Genomic DNA, 17162 nt, shown 5'->3' on the forward strand with positions numbered 1-17162 from the left:
AAAGACTGTTTACAATTTTGTGTGGGTGTAAGAGGAAAAAATGATTCAAATATAAATATGAGTGGGAAAGAAAACTTGTTTTGAGTCCATTTTATGCATCTGTTAACATTTTTGAAGACCATGCGGTAGACTTCATCAGCTTAAAGATTATGAAGTGAAAGAAATGACTTGTGTATAAAATCACTGCAATTCTCTCTTTGAAGCTCCATTATTACATTTTTCTTAGGCAAAGTAATTACTTCAATAGTTTAAATTCAGTGAATTACTCTCCATATCACATAATTTCACTGAAAATATGTTTTTTCTATAGAATGAGTTCAAAAGACCAGATTTTGATTAGTAATGTGGTGTGAGGAATAAAGCTCGAATTCCAAGTCTAAATTTGATTTAGAGTATAAACATTCCTTAAAGTTTATCTTTTTCAATGTAAAGAATTTTTTTCTTTTAAACTTGCTTTCTTTTGGTTCAGGTTCAGTGACTATGCATGCTGAACTTTTTTTTAAACTTTCTCAGATATTGTTAAAGATGTACAAATTTCTACTTTAAGAAAAGATTTGAGATAATATAAAGGTTCTCTAAGAAGACATGTAGTCATTATTTGCCTGCTCAATGGTCAATTTGTAGGAGCAAATGACCAGTCCCTACATTATTCATAAATATTCACTTATAAGTTCTCTCAAGTGATAAGGAATTTTAAATTTAATTCAACACAAAGACATGAATGATTTTTAAAACATTTTATTATCTGCTAATGATACTTATTTTTAGTTACAGAATTTACTAAGTGATTGTAGGCACAAATCATTGTGTTCTTGAGTTATTCCTAAAAACAACCGAAGTATCCACTTCGGTTCTCTCATTTTCTGAATTTTTTAATCCTGAAAAAATATAGCAAAAGGAACAATTAACATAATTTATAAACATTCCTAGTGAACACTACTTACAATAATAAGTTATGGATTCACTTTTGTCAAAACAATGTACAACCAATGAATTTGATTCTGTGATTTCTGAAGTTTCTTGTCATTACATAGATGTTCCCTGTGTTTGAGGCACTAAGACATATTATTTAATGATATAATAGTAGCTGCCACCTTACATTGTGTGCTGCCTGCTATAATATCATTAGTAGTTTCCATAAGGTGACTCTAGGCAAATTATCAGTATTTTTACTTTAATTTTAAACAGAAGGGTATTAAGTTTAAAAAGTTAAAAATACATCCCAAAGTCACCTATCTACAGATAGTTGGGGCAAGAAAAAAAACATAATCAAATCCACAGTGTTAATCATTAATAAAGACACAAATAAACTCATTTTGCATGCAAAGAGAGAGCATGTGCCTTAGTCTAGGATAATCAGTGATAGCTACCTGGTTATTCAATTCCCGTCACTTTCTAAAAATTCTACCCTCATTTCCATAAACAGGTTTACAATTGTGAAGAGGTGCATAACAGTATTTTTATAAGGAAACTGTGGCATTAATATTTAGAGTTAAAAGTTATATATTTTTTCCTTTCCCTGTTTTAAAGAGGAGAAACACCCCCAAAATGGAAGTAATTTGGTACCCTATCACCTCTTTTTTTGAGGGAAAAGCTAGTGCTAAAATCCAGGTGTCCTGGCTCCCAATCTGGGTCATTCCTTCCTGGCTCCTCTTTGGTCCTTAGTATCAAATCATTAATAGCAGTTATGAGTTTAATCACATTTGGATCCATATGTATAGTATAGTCACATCATTTCATATATGTAACTTATGTGTGTGCATAATGATCATTTTATTAACTATTATCAATTGTTTGTCAGAGCTTTCTGTAACACAGTAGCACTTAATGCTAAACTGTGACAACCTCTTGTCAAACATTATCTGTGAAGTACTTGTATTGAAGGTGAACATAACAAATTTGGCCACTTTCAAGTTGAATGAGTACTTTGGACAGGCAAGTTCCCTATATGTCCTCACAGATAGTTCACATGTACCTCTTAGCTTGTACTAATATTTGTCCTCCTCATTCTCAGAATTACTCCTTTTATAATCTTTCTGCAGTTTTAGCCCATTCAGACTAGTCAAACCTTTGAAATAGTAAATGATACTCATCTGTTCTGTTACTCTTAAAATGTTTTAGTAAAACATATTCTGGTAAAAATTCAATAATTAGAATTTAAATACACATTAAAACCCATGGTGTTAATTACCAAGGCAAGTCAACAAATTCATTTGTAAACAGGGGAAAAAAGAGATACAATGTATGCTTGGACTAACAGAAGCAAAGACCTATAGTGAGTGTCTGCATCTCTGGGCTCTGATTGGAACTTAGAACTCTGGGGTCAATTCTGTTAAATCATTTTTCTAGGACTTGTCTTTTTCTGGCTTCAAGGTATACTCACCACTTCTTCCCGCTTGGTCTTGTCTGTCGCTGGCCAAGCTTCCAGAGGCAGCTCAGGAAGAATGGGGGACAGGGGCTGCATGGAGAACAGTGGAGGCAGAGGTGGCTGTGGTGCCAGGGGCTGCATGGGGTGCAGAGGTGACTGGGGCTGCATGGGCTGATGAGACTGGGGTGGAATGGCCTGGGGCTGGAAGGGCTGCTGGAAGGGCTGCTGGGCAGATGGAGGGATGTTTGGCTGATGGTGTTGGGTTGGAGTCATGGAGTGGTGGCCAGGAACTGGCATCATTGGTTGCTGGGGGGCCACTGGCTGTTGAGCTGGCACCACTGGGAGGTGGTGATGAGGCTGAAGGGTGTGACTCTGGGAATGCTGTTGAGACAGCACAGGGATGATTTGGTGGTGCAGCCATCCACCCATGGGTTCGTAACCATAGGAAGGATACTGGTGAAAAACAAAGAGTCAGGTTTACCATTGGCTCAGTTGACTTCTAACTGGAGAAGTAGCAGTAGTGTTTGTTATTATGACCTTATGAATATTTTAGTCACTTTTCCTTTGCAAGAATTTCTAACAGTGTACACAGATATGACCTTTTATAAACTATAAATTCCATTAGTGTTTGTAGGTGGAGTAGACATGATATTTTAGTTAAAAAGGGAATTAAAAAGCATGTCTATTCTCTTGTGGGAATGAAGAACAAAATGTCTACATACCGGCTGCCTTATCATGCTCTGGTACCACTTCAAGGGAGTAAGCACCTTAAGAGAAAAAGACATTAGAATACATTTGATTAAGTTTAATTACATATGAACTAAATACTAAACTCACTAATGCAGTATGAAATATAGACTCACTAATGCAGTCCTGTCAGTATTGATAGCCTGAGAATGTGACTTCTACAAAAGAAAGAAGAAGGTAAACATTTGTTGGATGTTTCCTATGTGTCAGGTACTGTGTTATATCCATCCCATCCACTTTTCATGTTTTCTTACATGATCTGAGGCAGGTATCACCCTCACTTTTATAGGTAGTGTTATGAAAACTCAGGTTGGTTCATTCACTCAACTGGAGTTACAGAAGTAGTAATTTGACTTAATTCCACAGTTCCTGCTCTTCATTCAATGAGCAAAACAAACAATTAAATACCTATGACACAATAATGTGTTATAATATTCATTTAGTTCTTTTTTATTTGATATCACAATGGAGAAAAGAGGTGGAAACATTTTCTTTCATTCTTAAGACATAGATTATTTTGGTCAAATATATCAACATTTTAAGATAAAACATTAAAATTGGCCTCATATTTTTACTAGCATTTATCTTAAGTTTATATGAGTAAACAGACTCATATTTTTATATGAACCTGTGATATAAATAGTTTCATCCCTTTCTGGACAGTACTGTCTTATTAATTAGACTCAGATTTATAGCTCTTTCATATAGCTCATTTTTTAACTAATACAACAAAAAACTATGAACCTCACTCAAGTTATGAGTGACATAGCACTTTTCATATCTTTTATTACTCTCTGAATAATAGTTTTGAAATGTGGTTATCATTGTTTCCCTTCCCTAGATAAATAAACCAAAGTTCCAGAGGGAAAAACAGATCTTCGTAAAGTCATACGGTTTGAATGCTGTTGAGGAGAACCCCAAACCCTGTTTCTAGAACTCTTCTTATTCCATCATTCTGAAGAGAATCTTAGAAACCACTTTTCACTGATCTCTTAGCATAGCCAATGAGAAATGCACACAGTGTGTGGATGTCTTTGGATCAGCAATTTTCCATCTAGAAAAGATTTTAACATCTTACTTACTCCTTGAATTTTATAGGCTGGCATAGAACAAGACTGTTGAAGCCGAGTTCAGTTTCTGCCCTATCATGGAGCCTTCCTGAGTGGTAGTTCATGGTGAATACATTTATAACTAGGTTTAAAAGTAGAAGTTGAGTCAGAGTGACCAGGTAGGAGGGTGCTTGGAAATTCAGGCTTGAGGCCATCAGTCAGGGCTTAAAGATGCTGGTGGGAACTGAAAAAGTGTGACCATTTAAGAAACATCTTGAATGAAGAATAAATAAACCACTCTTTACAGATTTCAGGACATCTTTAACTCAAATAATGGTCAAAATTAGTAAATAGAAAAATTACCTCATAGCTTAAGTTGATATAGCCAGGGCTCCCAGGATGAGGTGGTAGCTTTTTTGGAAAGGGGAGAAGGCAGAATGAAAGAAAAAAAATGAGGGAAAAACAAAGGGAAGAGGAGAAAGAGGAAGAGAAAGAAAAAAATTAAGTCAATATGCAATTATTCACATTAAGGGTGTCTAAAGCTATATTTTTTAAAAAATATATACATAGTATAGAATGTATTTGAGGTCTACTTTTAGTGTGAGTATGGATGCTGTGGAAGAGGGGCCTGCACATTGTAAAGAGTCTGAATTCCTAAATGCTTTTCCCAGAGGTCATATTCTTCTAAGTGGGAGACCTGGAAGCTGAAGGCAGCATCCATTTGTTCTCCAGGGTTCTTTGGATTAAACCCATCAACCATCGAAGAATCCTACCCCTTTCTACCCACTCATTCACTTGTTGATCAGGCTCCCTCTGTGTTAGGAAAAAGAAGTATGTTTCTGTTACACATTTATAATAGTAACAAGCAAAGAATTATTTCACAAAAGGCAGTTTAATAGATCAGATGGTTAAGTGTTCAGGTATCAAAGTGATTCCTAGAAATTAATGTACAAAGTAAGTAAATATCACACCAACTCTATTGTTCAATGTGAGAACAAGATGATCGTAATAAAATATAAACATTCTAAATCCATCCACTGAACAATAAAATAATTGATTTATTGAAATTCATGGCCAACACTTTTCATTATTGTATCAATGATTTATGACAGAAATTTAGACATTCCAAATAAAAAGCAATTTTCTAAATCAGAACTCTCTGTGCTTCCCAAAGTGGGGGTGGGCTGACTAGTTGCCTGACTTATGGAGTTTTGGATGGCCCCAGGGTGGTGGTGGAAGGAGACAGAAAGGTGTGAGCCAAAAGCAGAAAACTTCCCTCAGACACAAAGCTACTTAAGAGTCAGTTCAAATCTACTCTTCCAAAATGTTCCTGCTCTGCAATTGGATGTATTCACTCTAATCTGAATGTAAATGAGCATTAGTTAGGTAGCTGTCTTTCCTATAGTATCTTCATATAAACTCTCTCTTAGACTGGGGTATTGAAAAGGGCTGAATTTGTAAATGTCAGAGCTCCTCAGAGGATAAGGAATCACCAAAATTCAGGATGCCAAGAACACAGAGAACAAAATCTTGGTCTTGTGTATGAGAGGAGAGGCAGGTATACAAGTTTACTGGCTCCTGTAGTATTGGATGCTCTTTGTACCACCAAAAATTTTGCTGGCATGCAACCTTAGCTTTTTGCCATTATGTACCTGTGTCTACAGAGTGGGCCAGACTTCCTGGTCTTTGGTACAACTGAATGGTACAGTACAGACCTTGTACTATATTTGTTTGACATCAATGTATTCAGCATAGGTAGGATTCTAGAACCTTGCTAATGCCAAGTTGTACCTGAGGAGTAAACCAATACAACAAAGGGGGAGGATTTGGAGAAGAGTGAGGTGGACAAGAAGGAATTTCTAATGTATAAATATTACCTCCTTAAGGGTAACAGCAGTGGTATTTGGAGCACAAAAAGAAATTTTGAAACTTGTGAGGAATTGGCTATTATTAGAGATTGTTTGCATGTCACATTTGCCTAAGGCCGAGTAAACACTTTTTCTGGAAACTGTTCAAGGATTCCTTCAAAAAGATTACTCCTTGTAGAGATGGGCAGTGGTGTTTACAAGCTAATTGTTATGGAAGAGTCTCCTGGGGGTAAAATGCTTGTTAAAATGTTGAGTGCTTGGCCCCACTTCAGCTGCACTGAATCTGTGGCAGAGACATTAACAAGCTCCTTAAATGTTCCTTTAACACTTAGACACTTGGGGTTATCAGATCTTGTGCTGTGTTAAACCCTGAAATATGCCAACCATGGGGGGCAGATTTATATTTCCAAGCTTATGGAATTGGATACAATCAACAAAATGGGTGTTTTACTCACGGGCATAGCAAAAGCTGCTCCCAGGAGGCAGGCAAACAAAATCCAGGTCCCCATTTCTTGATGGTTCTGAAATGCAAAATAACATCAGCCATTTAAAAAAAATATTCTTGTAGGCAAGAACATAATTATGTTTTATGCATATATACTCTACATTAGTGTGTTGTTGAGAAAATATGTGGGATTCTTCTTGGTAAAGGACTTCATTCATATTTAATTCTCATTTTCCAACCCATATCATTGCTTCTGGAGTCATAACAGTGCTAAAGAGGCTTTTCAACTAAGCTCAAGGTTAAGAAGTTATAGCAACACAAATTGATGTACCAAAATGATTTTTTATAGCATTTTCCTTTACCTATGCAGCCTGTAAGCTCATAGAAGCTAAATGTAATCTATAAATAATAATTGATAGAATAGGGTTAAATATAAGAGTTGAAGAAAAAATCAAAATATACTTTTGTAAGAAGGCATAGAAATTTTGTTTTTTGGTACAGCCCACTTTAGCACAGCTACTGTCAAAACCATAAACTAATTGTTTGAGAAAATATTGAGTAATTTTCCAGAATAGATTAATGGAAGAGTGGGTTTATGTCCAGATGTCACCATCTGTAGAATTTTAGGCAAGAATCTCTCATAACACCTTTGATCTCCAGATGTGAAGCAAAAGATATGGTTACATCAAAGAGAGGGAACAGTGCTACCATTCTATGCTTCTTTAAAGGTTCTGGAATGAATTCTACTTAAAAAAATTCTGTCTTCAGCCAGTAGCATCCTCTTTTTGCTTGTCAACTACACTGGAATTCTTATACATATTCAGGTCCTTCAGACATGAAGCAAGAACTAGGCATGCCAAAATATGCACATCATTTTATGGCAACACCTTGAAGTATATGTAGGATATGGATGTAACATGTAATAGTGCTGTCTGTAAAAAGTACATTGAGGTTCTCTACCTTCTAAATCTATTTTTTCCCAGAGGTTGAGTAAATAAAAAAAAAACATTTACACTTGACATAATTCAACAAAGTTTTGTATAGAAGTAGGTTATAGCCTGTTAAAGTATTATCTTAATTTAAAAAGCAAATAAATATTTTTGTGTGAAATCTGGCTCCCCAAAAGCATTGGAATGCTTGACCTAAAACAGAAATGCATACAAAAAACATTACTGTACTATAAAGTTAAAAACTCACTTCAATTATAAGAGACTATAATTTAATTATAGAAAAACTGAAGAAGCACATATGGTGTGGATGGCATGGAGTAACAGAAAAGTGTGATATAGTCACACCTTGGAAGCATGAAATTCAGAGAAAGAAATGACCACAATAAAGATGGTAAATTATGAATGATATCCACATACCTTTGAATGTGTTCTGAGTGACTTCTGTCTGAAGCTCAGGGATGCTTGATCCTTTGACTTCTTCCAGCTCTGGGCCCCAATTTATATCATGCAGAGCATCTACAACAGCCAATCAGGTTTCTGAATGAAAAAAATGTGTTGAGTCTAAGGAAAAATCCCTGTATCATGATTTTTTTAGATGCTGTGAGCACTGTTAAGGTTGCATGTTGTGATTAGTGCATATAGTCTTTCATTACAGGCAATAATAGGTTTGGGAGACTGTCTTCAAGTCAGCAAATTAGTTGACTTCATAGGCTGATATATTCAAATTCATTTTTAAGAAAGTTCTCTGCCATTGTCTGCTTCTCAGTTCTAGCAGTCAACACTGTTCTTTTTTAGAAAAAGTGAATGGTCAAAGTTCCCCAGTGTATTCAAAGCAGCCACGAAAGGTTTGTTCTTCAGACCTTTCATATCAGGATGCATAGATTCAAATCCTATTTCTGTAAAAAAATTAAAGTTCTCCCAGAATTCCACAATTGCCAGTGTTCATTCTCTGCTTCTATTAAAAGTATTTTCTCTGTCCCCTGTGTCCTTTATTACCACCAAAAGAAGGCCCTTTCTCTTGGCCCTTTCCAGAAAACCACCTGCCATGCAAACTACCATGACCTCAAGACTATTATAGCCACTTATTCTAATGCCCTTCCTGAGGGAAAAAGTAAAAACATCACATGCCAGACAATGTACTTGGAAATCTACTTGAATACTCAGAAACATTTAGTAGCAGATATTGCCCTGGTTCTACTACAGAGCCAAGTTACATCTCTAGTCCAGTGGTTCACCACCTATGGGCCATGCATGACCCCTTCATGATTCAAATGACCCTTTGACATGGGTCACCTAAGACCATTGGAAAACACAGATATTTACCTTACCATTTGCAACAATAGCAAAATGACAGTTATAAAGTAGCAACAAAAATGATTGTGTGGTTGGGGGTCACCACAACATGAGGAACTGTATTAAATGGTCAGCATTGGGGAGGATGATAACCACTGCTCTAGTCTTTTCGAGCCCATACAAACCCAGTTTCTCATACTGCAAACTGAAACTGCCATCTCTTTTTCAGTGCTTATTGACAGTCTCTTTATTGGAATTGCCTCCATGTTTTCAAAATCTTTCCTTTACTTAAACATCATTAACAGAGTCCATTCACTTTGTAAGGGGGCTTCCAGCTGAGCTATTAAATTTACATGTGTTTTGCGTGTCTACCTTAATAAAACATGGCTTGGTTTTAATATATTCTTAAATTTATTAATTTAAGAAAGAAATTTATAACTAATAATGGAAACTAATGGGGTTAGTTTTAAATTGATTTAGTATTAAATCATGTTAACAATTGGTATTATAGTTAGATGTTTCAAATACTTAGTGTTTTTAAAACTTCACACATATACACATTTTTTATAGCTAGGAATAGACCTAATTTCTACAGATTCTTCATATTGATACGTTAGTGCAAGGATAAAATAGTCATAAAAGAATGTAATATATAGTATTCTTGACAATTATAAATTTAGGCAATGTTAATCCTTACTCCTGCTTCATCACAAATTGAGGGAACATTGAAAAATTACTTAGATTGTCTGATTCACAGTTTCCTCATATGTAGGATAGATACAATAATACCTAAGATTAGTGTAAAAAATAGGTAAGGTACATACACAGGGAAACTGAAAGTTGTTTGTTGCCCATTCCACTCCTATTACCTGTAAAATGGTAGGTGTTTAATGGATGCTAATAATACATAAGATGCAAAGTGGCCAAATAACTAAATTTATCTTTGAGAATAAATTAATAAGAACAACTGAACATCATGATGAAAAGTATATCATTCAATTTAGAAGAGAAAGATGTCAGCATAGGAAGTGGAAGGACATAATAAGATAAATGTATACAAGAAAATGAACACAGAATATGAATATGGCTCTAAAATAGTATGCCAGGGTTTACACTTATTTATGAATATGTTTATTGATGAATATATATATATATATATATATATATATCAGAAGCAATATGTATTTTCTCTGAAGGAAGTTATAAAAAAGGATTTTAGGAGAGTTGGTAGAGGTGTACCACAATGTAGTAAAGGAGAGGAAGGAGAATATGGATCATATCTTTCCATTCAGTCTTTCACTCACATTATTTAATTATATATACTGGGATGTATGAAAGAATTTGGCACATATTTTCTTCTACAAAACTGGATAATAATACCAAATTAATAAAGTTATGAATTACTTTTGTCCTTACAGCTGCATACAGCATCTCATTACTGTTTTTTATCTTTCAAGAATGAAAGGGTGATAGATTTAGTCACAATGATTAACAGATGGGTTCTTATTCTAACAATTTTTTTTTCTGGGACTGAGCTAATTACTGTGCATTCACCATGGACAGCATCTTATCAGATACTGATGATCAGTTCCATAGATATGATGTAGTTGTTTCTATTTTTTTCTCTATTGCATGTCCTAAATTATTGTATATGGAAATATGGATGTTTCATTTGGAATTTCTTCTACTAATTTAGCTACCTTATATAATTTTTTAAATGTCAAGTAGAATGGTGGCTCACACTTGTATTCTCAATATTCTAGAGGTTGAGGCAAGAGAATCATTACTGTTTGTAAACTACTTGGTCTATACAGGAAGTTCCAGGACAGCTAGGCTTCAGAGTAAGAACTTGTCACCAAAGAAATTACCAAATCAGTTAAAAGTGGAAAATTATCTACATAGACATGTGTCACAAAAGAAAAAAATACAAATGATCCAAAAATACATGGAAAATTCTCAATGCCATTAACAATAAAGAAAATAAAATCAAAATTATAATGAGATATTATCTTACTGAAGTTAGAACTGCTACTCTCACAAAGATAAGAAGTAACAAAAGCTATCAAGGATGTAAAGGAAAGGAAGTGCTACACACCTGGTTAAAGATATAAATTCTCAATACTCAGCCATCACAACATTAAAATTGATCTTTATTATGATCTAGATATCCACATGTGTTTCTATATCCAAAGAAACTGAATTCATTATTTCAAAGACACATCTGTAATCACAGGATTATTGCAGCACTAAGATACAAAATCATCATAGATGCTTGTCAACAGATTAATGGATAAATAAAATGTATATGTACACAATCTTGTTTTATTGTACTGTAAGGAAGAGTGAAATCTTGTCATTTCTATAAAAAAAGATAGAATTAGAGACAAGTGAAATCATGTTAAGTTAAATTATCCAACTACAGTAGAAGCAATAAATGTTCATTTAAATGTAGGTAGAATAGTGACTCCTAGAAGCTGGGCAGGGATGAGGAGGTTGGATAACAGGTACCAAAACACAATTTGATAGAGGGAATAAAATTCTTGTGTTTTACAGCACAGTGGGATGGTAGTAGTTCACAGTATCTATTATATGTTCTATGGACTGGAAGAGAGGACTTCAAATACTACAAGCATGGATACATTATTAGGAAAAGAAAATGCTAATTAACTTGATATGAACAGTTCATACCGATCATGTACTGAATATCACACTGTACTCCAATTATATGCATAATGAGGCATATTATTCAAAATACATAAAAATTGCTCAGTGTTTTAGGAAAAAAGAAAATTTCAATTAATATTTTGCCTATGTGTAATTATTTCATTTTTGTATAAGTTGACTTTGGAAAATACACCTTACAAAATAACTTTTTACTTTGTTTTATAAAGTCTATAACATTTCCAGCATATTCTTGTTTCTTTTGCTTTTTCAAGTTGAGTGTTTCTTTGTTCTTTTAAATCAGTATTTTAAACAGGTGTAAGCATAAAAATATTTTTTTGTATTGCGATATCTCTAAGACAAGTATAATGATATGGATAAAAAAAATGTGTCTTTATCTGCTCCTACTTTCATCTCAAATATCTGTGCATACATATATGTGTGCTAACTATTTGTGAACTGCAGGATATTCTTGTTATTCCAGGGAGCAGAAAGTATGTGAATTTACTACTACTTCTAAACACTATACTTGGAAGTGATAAGTGAATAAATATAAATACCCTTCAGATTTATAATAGCTCTTTTATCATTTTTGGTAATTGTAATTCTTTTATTTGACTTGCAACATATTACATTCTGCTGTTTCCAGGATGGGAGTACAAGATATGCCAAATCTTTCATATATCCCAGATTTATTCAATGTTCCTTGGGAGTAGGGGAAGTTTGAATAAAAAAAAATCAGATAAAAACACAGTACTTTTAAATTGAGAAAGGCCTTTTTGATTATATAAAATACTTTAATGATATAAGTATTCACAGAAAGAATTCATATAGCTTATAATTTGGAAAGTCTGCAGGCATTTGCTAAGTATCTGTTGGAACAACTTTCAATGAAGGAAATTATATGCAGATGGCAGTGTGTCATTTGGGTTATAATTAGTGGGTAATTGTCAGTAGTGAAAATGTTATACCTCTGTTAACACAGGTAGCATAGTAATGTAAAAACACTTGATTTTATTTGTGTTTCTTAAAGAGAATACACCAAAATATATTTTACTTTCCTACTTGTGTCCAATACACACACACTTTGACCAGTATCTTCTTTTCTGTTAAGGCAATTGAGAAATTTGCTCTTTCTTGGAGAACAGACTAAGGCAGAATGATGCTTGTGCCATTGACCCATTGTGCCTAACCTTGGCCCATGTATTTGGCTCCTTTGCACATTTGCCATAATGCTGGGAAAATGGACATTCTTAAGTAAGGGATTGCTAGTAATATTCTATCTTAACTATGTTTTGCAAAAGTATGAGTGACATTTTTTCTTCATTTTCATGAGATGAAGTCTTACTATACAGTACTACTGGTTAAACTTGATCTTCATGCATAGTTATAGTTAGCCTTAGACCTTTACCTTAATCATGCTAAGATTAAAAGCCTGCACCATCATGACCTGTTCTAGAGTGACAATTTTAGTAATTGCAGGTAAGGGGAAGGGAGAAAATTCAATGAAATGAAGGGAAAAACAGTCAACTGTTTTCTTCCATTGTTCTTGGACAGAAATGATACTTCATATACATTTTACATATCGTAGGGTCATAGACAAAGTAATAACATATGTGCTTAAAATGTAAAGACCTAAGTTATTGACTTGAATATGAAATATAGGGCTGTATATGAGATCTGTTGCCAGAGATTATTGTTCAGAGTCAACCAAATATTACTCTATAAAATGAGTTCTTGTTTAGTAAGGAACAAAATCAAATGAAACAAATAAAAAGGATTGAAATTGTTTTATTCATACATAATTTACATACCATGAAATTGCCCTCAGAATGTACAATTGAATGGTTTCTAATGGCTTTAGTATCTTAGCACAGTTTCTAAGCATCAACATAATCTAATTTTCAAACATTTTTATTACCTGGAAATAGTGATTAGCAGTCACTCTTAGTTGCCTCTACTCCAAACCATAAAGAACTGACTACTTTCTGTCTTTGTGGATTTTCAGTGTCTATAGATTTTTGATCTCTGTAGATTTTTCTGTTTTTGACTTTTCATATGGAGTGATAGAGCACCTATTTGAAAACAAATCTCTAACAGTCTCTGGCACACTTAACATTTCGCTCAGCCAATCGTTTGCTGTGGTGTGTTCAGCAGCCTCCCGCCTCTTCTCCCTACATTTCAGTAGCAACACCCTACTTCATCCCACTCTCTGCCACCAAAATATGACAAGATAAAACAGACTCCAGACATGTCACATGTCCAAAAGGGGCTAATTGTTTGGAGTAAAGAGTTGTGGCCCTACAGTAAACTGAGCTTGATACCGGGTGGTATAAAGTTTGCTGGAATCCTAGACCACTGTGTTATTACAAGGAAGCCAATATCTCAGGGTCCCCAAAACTTCACACTTCCCACCTTCATTTTCAGAATTCTGATTTCTTTGAAAAAAAGTAATGGACCAATTGTTCCATTATGAAATTGTCAAAAAGCAAATAAAAAAGTCTCTGTTATTTAAAATAGAAATGGAAAGGCAAATGGAGAAAGGCAATTAAAGAAACATTTAAATGAAAACTACCTGGGAGATAAAAGTGCAAAATCTACCTGGAAAATAAAAATATCTAATATTCACTGTGTTGAAATAGTAGGAAAATTGTTGGGCAGATGGTTTAGGAATTGGGAGAAATGGGAGGGTTATATGAAAGGGTGAGACATGGATATGATCAAATTGTCTTATATATATATATATATATGTATGAAATTGTAAAATATAAATTTTAACATTTAAAAAGTTAAAACAGGAAAAGAAAGTAAAAGAGGCTATTAAAATGAATAAATAGGGGCTGGTGAGATGGCTGGTCAGGTAAAGGCACTTGCCCACGTGTGATGACCTAAGTTCCATCCCCAAGACCCACATGGTGGGAAGCAGAACTAACTCCCACAAGTTGTTCTCTGCCCTTACTCATGCACTGTGACACACACTTCATCTATGCACACACAAAATAAAACAATAAACAAAAGTCTTATACAACATCAAATGAATAAATTATGCAAATAAATTGTTATTTTATAATAAAATTAAGTAATGAGTTATACCAGTGGTTTTTATCTTCATTTAAAAGGTTGGAACTATGGTGTCAATTATAAAAAAAAAAAAAGTCTAAATCTGAATTTGAGCTTTCCCATGCTACAGCTGTAAGAATATGTTGCTGGTTCTCAAGGAGCTTAACTTAAGTCAGCTTTAAAATCATTCTCTGGTCTTTAAACACTCCTTGAACAGCAAAAGGAAGCATGAGATTTGATTTATACCGTGGCTAATGAAAACAAGTGGGCAATCACTGTTTGATCATATCCTGCTAATCTAACTTAGTCTCAGGAATGGAGGAAAGACAGGAAGTTCTTGGCCCATAGAAACCTCAGAAAGTCCATGTGTGACCTTTATGTTGTCCTCCCCTCCCCCTCCTCTTCTCTTCACTCTGCTCCTCACTTCCCTAGTATTCCCTCCTCCATCCAATTCCTTTTTTAACCCTTTCCTTTATCTACATTTCCCTTTTTATTATTATTCTCCCATTTATTTTTCTTCCAGGGTGCCAGGGATTGAAGCTTGGGACTCAACCATGCTGAAAAAGAGCTGTAGCACTGAATACTCCTAGTAGTCATACCCTTAAAATCATTCACAAGAATAAAATGAGCCAGAAGGCTGCAACTAGAGATGATATTTAAAACATGTTTAAGGTTGGGTGTGCTAGGATATGTTATAGGTTATGTGTATCAAATGTTTTTATTCATGATACTTTCATGTCATGATAAGGTTAAGAGAATATAACCTCTCAGTTTAGGTTGAAGAACAGGCATATGTAATTTGCATAATACATGAAGTTACAAGATGATATCTAGCAAAACTGGACAAAGAAGGATAGTTGGGTAGCACTGGATCTCTACAAGGCACTTCCTGAAGGGTTGTACTTGACTTCTAATATAATTTAGAAGTAGTGATCTTCGATGCTCATTATATTTAAGAGCCATTTGGTGAATCTTTGAAGACATTTATGTCTCGGCTTCATTCCACCCAATTTCTCATTTAATTAGACCAAGCAAAGGTTTCATCTGTTATTGTGATTTTCAGCAACCAGAGGAGCTTGTAAAAAATATTGATGACTATGTGCTATTTCTGGAACTTTTGTTTCTGTGGAATATAATGTGCACCCAGAGTTGAGATCCATAAAGGCAACTTATTGTGAACAGGCTGTTCTATTTGTCTGTTAAACCATTACTTCATATGGAAAGCTGTATTTTTATCAGTTTTGCCCAAGCCATGTTTTCTCCTCTGCATATTATCATTCAATACAATGGGCTATATGAAGAGTACCTAACAAAACATCATTGATAATCATGAAAGCAATATCTAATCTCCAGACCTTAAACACAATCACAGATCCACAAGGAACACTCAAAGTGCATTTACTGGTGATTGGTAAAATGTGGCTTTCATGGCCTCTTGGTTTATTACAAATATTTCATTTGAAATTGGATTTCTCAGAGTCCATTTGAGGCTGCTAACATGTTGATTCAATGAAATGGTGCATTTCATGCACCACCCATCTGACTGGCTTGCTTTTGGGTGTAGCTGTTTTGATTTTTGTTCCCTCCCTCTGAGTATATGGTTTTGTTCATTTAATCAAACAAATCCAGTTGTTTTGCCATTTTGTAGACACATTCTTTGTGTGGCCAGGAATCCTGTTGTGGTGACCACACCACAACTAGATTTGAATGTGGAGCAAACAAGTGCTAATTTGAATCAATTGTTAAGATTGCCAGCAACCAACCAATGTGACCTCTATCCCTGGGTTCACTTAGCAACCCTGAGGCAAGGCACTGTGTTTATTCCATTATCATTTCCTCCATCCATCAAAAGCCCCAACCCTCACAAATAAGACAATAAGAAACTCAAACTTAGGACATATTTTCTTCTTAATTTTTTTGTATGTTTTTTTTTTTTTTCTCAGCACAAACATCATTCGCGTTTGTAAATAGAAAAGCATTAGGTAGAATGCCCTTAAGAATCTCACTTTCAAGTCATAGCCACTATTAATATATGAGAAGATAATCCCTGATCTTTCTGAGCAATTATATTACACATCATACTGTTCTACAACTTTGTTAACTTTACATGTAGTTAACATCTCTTCACATCTATACAGGAAGAGTGGCTTCATATGCCTTCATGCCTATATAGAATTACTTTGAATAGATATTCCAAGTTAACTTAGATAATTGCACTTTGACAGACAGTTGGGTTGCTGATGTGTCTAAGCAAGTAATTAAAACATAACGGTTAGTTATAACATGAATTAATAATGTATATCAGATATTGGTAGTGTTTAATATTCCCATAATAAAGTCCACACACATCTTCAAGTTTACAAACTTAATGGCTTCTATGAAATGAACTTATGTGTGCCCTATTAAGAGGCAGCCTACTACTCTAAAGTTTTCCAGTCACTTCCTCCACCCCCAAATAACACCCATTATGTGTTTTTACACTTTAGATTGATTTCTCCTATTTTGACACTTTGAATTGATGGAATCATATGCTGTCTTTGGTGTCAGCATGATATCTATGGGATTCATATGTATCTATGGGTTTAAGTGGTTAGAGTTGGGTTTGTTTGTTTGTTTGTTTGTTTTCATTCTCATTGTCATGTAGCTTTCCATTATGTGGATAAACCACAATTTATCCCTTCTATTTTGATGGACATTTTATTATTAGTTTATGGTTTAGAG

At 34.5% G+C, this 17162-nt stretch overlaps 2 protein-coding genes across 3 annotated transcripts in view; one reads left to right on the top strand and one right to left on the bottom strand.

Annotated features, from left to right (window-relative positions):
• Positions 1-17162, top strand: part of Arhgap6 (Rho GTPase activating protein 6) — a 480929-nt gene that overhangs the window by 365884 nt on the left and 97883 nt on the right. The window lies entirely within an intron of this gene.
• Amelx (amelogenin X-linked) lies at positions 619-7900 on the bottom strand. The gene is made up of 6 exons (XM_051174901.1): positions 7845-7900; positions 6488-6553; positions 4528-4575; positions 3091-3135; positions 2384-2821; positions 619-878 (listed from the first exon to the last, which is right to left on the bottom strand). Exons 2-6 carry the CDS (start codon positions 6539-6541, stop codon positions 873-875), a joined length of 591 nt encoding a protein of 196 aa, XP_051030858.1. The 5' UTR covers positions 6542-6553; positions 7845-7900; the 3' UTR covers positions 619-872.

Source organism: Phodopus roborovskii, unplaced genomic scaffold, assembly GCF_943737965.1.
Source record: "Phodopus roborovskii unplaced genomic scaffold, PHOROB, whole genome shotgun sequence".
NCBI lineage: Eukaryota > Metazoa > Chordata > Mammalia > Rodentia > Cricetidae > Phodopus > Phodopus roborovskii.